This window comes from Rhopalosiphum padi, chromosome 1, assembly GCF_020882245.1.
Source record: "Rhopalosiphum padi isolate XX-2018 chromosome 1, ASM2088224v1, whole genome shotgun sequence".
NCBI lineage: Eukaryota > Metazoa > Arthropoda > Insecta > Hemiptera > Aphididae > Rhopalosiphum > Rhopalosiphum padi.
The window spans coordinates 61,743,994-61,751,204 of NC_083597.1; the positions used below are offsets into that span (position 1 = coordinate 61,743,994).

The following is a 7,211-nucleotide window of genomic DNA, read 5'->3' on the forward strand; positions in this document are numbered from 1 at the left end:
ATAAATTATTGATTAAACTCATATCAACTCAAGTTTAGAGATAAAATTTCTTAAAGATACAATATTTCTTTATTTATTTCTATTTAGTTAGACATTATATTAGATTTAATTTATTAATGACTTTTTTAAATCTATGTAGGATTTCATTTTGAATGTATAATTATCTATAATTTAAGCTGTTTAATAATTATTATTATCAATATAGGTTTAATAAATATTTTGAATTACTTTTCTGTCCAAAATTTCCGAAAATATACTTAATAATAAATTTACAACGTTTAAAATGTAATTACATATTAAATTTCAGACTCAAATCATAATATTGTATATTTAAAATTTATGTACTAACTTTTAAAAGCCGTTAATTATTTTTTTTTTGTAGAAAAATAATTAAATGAATCTTAAATATTAGTACTATCATAATATTAGGCAGAAAAGGAAAAATTGTTTGAGCCTTATAAAACGTGCTAAGAATAACATAGGTACTATGTGATCCATACATACATTTAATAATAACTTTCAATGAACCGTACGATTTCAATTTTGGTTTATATATTTTTCGAGAATAATTTTACTATTGCATATTTATACAGCAATGACTCAAAAGTACATTAACATTTGCGTATCGAGTATATTTTTAACTTTTAGGTATCTATACTTTATTAAATTATTACATTTTATCATGGTTACAATTTTAACTTAAGTTAGGTATTTATTATTTTGTTATGATTAAATTACTCCTTATGTTTAGTCGGTATATATTACGGTATATTGACTGATGACTATCAATACAAAAACATAAAATAGTAATTTAATGAAGACATTTATCTATAAAATATAAACTATATTTAACTACGAAAATTACAATATTTTTAATAAAGAATAATTTTGATTACCTATGTAGTGAAATTTTTCAAGTTTAACCGCTGAAGTATCATTATTATAGCAAATAACGAAAAAAAAAATGTGTACCATAAAGTTAAAAATTCTTGATACTAAAAAATACAAAAAACGATCCATAAACAAGTTCCATAAAACTTCAATTATAATTTCATATGTATGTATAATTATTAAGTTCATGTATATTCTTATGTTTATTGGATATAAAGAAAACCTTAAAATTATCAGTCAAAGTACCCAACAAATAACATATAGAATTTAAGTAACTGGAGGGAGCAGCAGTGGCAGACATTCAAATATAAATAGGAGTAACACTTTTAATTACCACCCACCCACCCACCAAATCACTCTCTCTCAAAAAAAAATGTTAATTAGTATAATAATGCTTTTCCTAATATGCTGCTATTGTTGAAAAATGTATTAATTACAGTGTCTGTGTCAAGTTGAGTATCATTTTTGCACGAAAGTACCATTAAACTTTCAAGCCAATAAATGCATGGGTGCTACTCTAGAACCCTTTAGTATGCGTCACTAATACTGGTATTAAATATTTCAAACAATTATTTTATACACTTCGATTTATAGCAGAACCTTTGTATTTATTTGTTTTATGTTTTTAGTATAGTAGATATACTATACACAGCTATGATTAACATGATTATAATCACCTAATAACGAATAAAATCTTTATTGCCAAATTATTTATTTATTATTTAAATTATATTTATTAATTAATTTTTCTATTTTAATTTACAAATTGTAACGTTTAAACACTTCTTTACACCAAATGTAGATTAGTAGCCAAGTACCAGAACAATATAGAAATTAGAAACTCTGTGATAATTACCGCTTTTGAGTGATTAGGATACAATGTATCCCAAAATACGAAGTATTAGTCGCCAGTTTAGATGACATCGTAGAATTATTTCAGTTCTACTTATTTGTAGCAGATTAGTTCAGAATACGGAATGTTTTTGTTTTTTTGACCTAATGTAAGCCCGCCATAATAGAATTCGTAAATTTTATCGATAATTAATAAACTTTTTTATTCAGAAATACCTAACCTGTAAGTTTTTTAAACAATGCTAATAATATTCAACATATGCAGGTCAATATATAAACATCGTCATCATATTATTAGCACCCGTCATGAGTGTATAACAGACAAGGTTGTAATATTAAAATTTTATATTTGAATTTTAAGTGAAAATTGTTTCGCCTGATTAAAATGTAACACAATCGTCAATGTATTTTACAAATTAAATTTGTTTCTATTAAAATCATTTTAAAATGAAAATGTTTTTAATTTACTCATTAGGCATAAATTATACATCATTGTATTAAAAATGTGAAGAAGTGTTTTATCATGTACGAAGTGGTAGTTTGGTAATATTTTATAACCCCTATATTTTTATAATTCGTTCAAATTTAAAAGTTGTTTGACTATACCAATTTTGTGTTGAAATAATTGCTTTCGTTAATAAAATTCACACCATTCTAATGTGTATTTTTTAAATAAATAAACTTTATTTTTAATAATTTGTGATACACACTTGGTTTATTACAATTAAGTTTTAGAATTTGTTTTGGACGTGAAACTCATTGTACTAAACTTATTATGGTTTTGAATATTTATTAAATATTCATTCACGTCATATTGAACATTATGATATAGTAGACTCATTAATGCTGTAATTTAGAATTTAAATACTTATTGTTAATCGACTATTGATGATAACTCATCGTAATATATTATAGGAACTACATTTTTACATCCTAATCGTTTTCTTTAAAATAAAAGCGTGTTGGCGTTAAAATTTAAATTATATTGTGTAAAATAGTTGGGTACTATAAAATGTTAAGCTAATTTTAGTTGAAAAATACTAATAAGAAACATGAGATTCCCTTGTTAATTGTTTTATTGCAATTATACAGAACATTGCTAATATTGAAATGTCAAATTCATGAAAACATTTAAAATTGTTAATTATTCACTAAGTATTACATATACATTGTATTTATTACATGTACCTATTAGGTATTCGTGATATTGAATAATCGTATTTCGTTTCACTTTTGTAAGAATTTAGCTTAATTGTTAGCAATAGGTATATTGTAAGGGTTTCATTTATATCGTGCATTATGTACACCATCAATTGATAACATAATATTGATAGGTACCTATACATAGGTACTATTATATAAAATGGTTATTACAAAAATACGTTAATATAACTGCAACAACGAAATATTGCTTAAAAAATTAATATTTTAAGCGACAAAACAGTCAACAAACGACGAATATTCTTCTCTTTTTTAAAATACCCACATACAATATTATATTTCCTAATCGATAAGTTTAAATCTGATTAAAATATTCTAACGGTTATGCGATACTGCAGGTACGACGACGATTCATATATTTTATTATATGAACTCGTACGTCATGTCGTTAACGTGATGTAACAAACAATAGATAAATCTTTGACATCGGTGTCTGAAATTTCTCGTTTATATATTGTTACCGTGATCACCAGTATTATGTACGAAATTTCTATTGAATAATAATTATCTAATTTTTTTTTTAACGTGACGCGTATAATACGCCGGATATAATATAATAATAATAATATACAAATTATTATTATTTAATGGCAGTTTTCAATTGACGGTGTACTTCCGAGATGAGGAAAAAATATTACATAATAATAACTAAAAAACTAGAAAAATGAGACGTTTATGAACCGTATAGACATAAATAATACTCGTGTACACAAAGGTCTAAATCTATGTTAGGGAGGCTGTAAAGACTATAGACTTATATCCTAGGTCACAGTATATTTAGAACATGAAATTAAGAGTGCTAGTATTTTAAGCAATTGTATCCAAAAAAATAGTCTTACATAATATATAATCGTACTAACGGAGTATGATATTATTTTGATAAAATACAATAACATAATTTCCTAGTCGAATTAAAAATTATATTGAAAAACGTTGGGGCACCACAACAAATTAGGCGAGTAAGGCTGAATCGCGCAAAAAATTGATTAATTTATTATTGGTGCAATAATATTTGACGTATCAATCATGAACCACGTTCAAGAGACCATTAGCATTTTATTATCATTATTTTAGCACATTTGAATTTTAAGTGATCGTTCACGGAACCCCCCGGAGTTATGATGTGATACGCGTGTTACAGGTCGAGTATCTACAGGTCTCTACAGGTGCCTACACGTGATGTCTCCGCGTGTTTGACACGTTCGTCGTTATTATCGTCGTGGGAAACTCACCCGCTGTCGTGTTGACGGCATAAGTCAGGTCGTGGAATTCGATGTCGACGGCAGGTCGTTTCGCTTTGTGCGTCAGCGTCTTCATGTCGACCCGGGTCGGGATCCTGGTGATCGGCCTGTCCGCGGACACGCTGAACATCCTCGTCCTGGACGCGTCGACTAGCGGCATCTCCTCCTCGTCCTGCTGTACATCTCCGGTGCTGCACGTGGACGAGTTATTGTCGTCGTCGTCGTTGTCGTCGTCGCGGTTGTCGCGGTTGCCACGGTTGTCGTTCATCGTCGTCGCCGCAAACGAAACGGTACTCTGCACCCGACCCATCGGGGGCGGTTGTTCGTCGCCGCGGGCCATGATCGCGACGATATATAGTAACCTATAAATATAATATAATATACGGCGATATGCGTGTGTATATAATATATATTTATTATAATGACATGAATATAAACGCGGTTCGAGTTGGTCGTCGGGGACGGCGGGTCGCGGTAACGGACTACGGTGTTGGCGAACTTTGCGTTCGCACTAATATTGGATTGCGCTCTGCGGGGTCGGTCCGCCGAATGAGCTGTGACCGGTTTTAGTGTGTCTGTGGTCACGCGCACACAGCATCAGCGCGTCTGCCGAGAGTATAATATAATAATATTATATTATCGCGGAGTCGCGCGGTCCGGTCGAATGAACTAGTTTGTTGTCAGCCGGTAGTGCGCGTGCAATTGTTGCTATATCCGCCGCCGCCCCACCGTAAAGGTATTATACGATGATACACGTATATATAGGTGTACCTATATGTTGTATCGTTGTACGTACGTACTATATATTAGGCATATTATAGGCAGTCCCATATAGTGGTGTGTACTGTGTAGTACCTGCTGTCGTCGTCGTCGTCGTCGTCATCGTCATCGTCGTTGTCGTCGTCGTCGTCGTTGTTATTGTTGTTGTAATAGTTTGGTTTTGTTTTGTATTTTTCCACGGAGACCTGTTATTATTGTACACGTTCACATAAAAAAATTGAACATTATTAATTTATGCTATATATTATACAGGGTGGACCCCGTTTAATTCTTTGATCGTAAGCACTTAATCAACAATAATCTATAGTAAAAAAAAACGGAATTCGCATACGAAATAAAGGAATTTGCCGTGGGACACTTTAACACTTAAATGGTGAACAAATCCCAGTGTTTGAAACATATGGTCTTCAACGTCGTTCCGAGAACGAAAATAGGGTTTTATAGGGATGGAGGTTATCAAGACTATATACGCAGTTGCCGATTACATTGAAAACGGTTTTGAATTCGTAATATATTATATAATCGTATAAAAAAATAATTATAAACACCGGCTTGAATAAATGTCAAACGTAACGGAAATGTAATTTATTCTAAACTTATTGTACTTAACGTTTTTTTTTACCGTGGGCTTTGATTGCGAAATCGTACACCATTATTATCTATATTATATTATTGAGAATCCACCCACACCCACAACAGACAACATGTAGGTAATTGCCTGCCTAGCACCTACATAGTATGTATCTGCAATAATATTATTATATTATTGTCTATATACCTATAGAAAATGATGAGTACGTCTTATTATCTTATACTGTATTACTGTAAGTTATGTACCTACCTATGTGTTTTATTGCTAAATAAAACATTAATTTAGTGCGTTTATCTAGACAATTAAAACGTCTGTGTATAATTATACCTTTAACTGTGCAGTATATTATACAGATATATACGTCGTCATTCCAATGTTATTCAAGCAGATTGTGACGAATACTTTCCAAATGGTCCGCGTTTATTACTCGTGCCTATCTAATAACATTATATTTTTTTTTTATGTAATGCGTATGACATTACACACTCTGACACTATGTTAATATTTTAAATTTTAGTAGCTATAAGGTGTATCAATAATGTTTTTGGTATTTCAAAAGGAAAGCGTTTTACAGTTATACCTTATACATACGTATATACTGTATAAATACATGTATATAATGTCATAGACGATTTGTGCTTCACGACAAGCAGTAGTTAGGTATCATTAAACTATCGATTGTGTATAATAAATATCAGATATACATATAGGTACTAATGAAAATAAAAAACAAATTCAATTGATAAACATACAAACATAAAACAATAAATATTGCATGTAGAATGTATACAAAACTGTAGTATTTATTGACATGACTTGTGTATTTCTAATATCTACAATGGTTTTGTAATAAAAATAAATATTAGAATATTCGTAGATAATAACTAATATTGCAAGAAATTTGTAGATTTAAAAAATAATTTTAAATGCAGTATAAATATAGAGGAAAAATGTAAATTAATTTTAACAGTTTATTTGACAATTTTAATTGAGACCAAAACTTTGGGTTAGATATACACTTATTTCATGTTTTACGTATTAAAATTCTCAGATAAATATTATTCATTATATTTTGGAACAAAACATTAATAACCTATACTACATGTAATACACGCGTTATGTAGGTAAAATAAAAACTTAAGGATTATAACGATAATAAATAATAAGAATTTAAAGAAATATAATATTTGATTTTACAAACATTTGGTTTTTTTATTATAACCAAATTATGTGAAAAATGTTTCCAAAAACGTTAAGTACCTACTTTTCAAGATAATTAGTTTTATTTTAATGAAAATTATTCTGTATAGTATTTATTCAATAAAATTTGGTACGGATATGGTAATAATAACTAAGTCTACAGGGATTTTACGTTTTGATATAAGTAATATATTTTTTTTTTTTTTTTAAAAATTTTAAGTCTACTGTAATTATGTACATACAAAAAAAGTAATTTTTTTATTCAAATTTTATATAATATTTAGAAAAAGGAGTCAAGAACGTGTATTTATTGTTTATTAAAGGTGATAGATGGCATAACGACAGAGATATGAATAATTATTATAGCTACAATTCACCATTATTATAGGTGAGATAGGTTAATAGAAACGATACATGAGTATTATTCTTTAAAA

At 29.0% G+C, this 7,211-nt stretch overlaps 1 protein-coding gene across 1 annotated transcript in view; it reads right to left on the bottom strand.

The window, feature by feature from the left end:
- LOC132929453 (ATP-binding cassette sub-family G member 1-like) overlaps positions 1 to 4,887 on the bottom strand; it is a 20,719-nt gene extending 15,832 nt beyond the window's left edge. The window contains exon 1 of the mRNA XM_060994814.1: positions 4,197 to 4,887. Coding sequence (XP_060850797.1) covers positions 4,197 to 4,545 — 349 coding nt within the window. The 5' untranslated portion in view covers positions 4,546 to 4,887. The remainder of the gene's footprint in view (positions 1 to 4,196) is intronic.
- Positions 4,888 to 7,211: the final 2,324 nt, after the last annotated feature.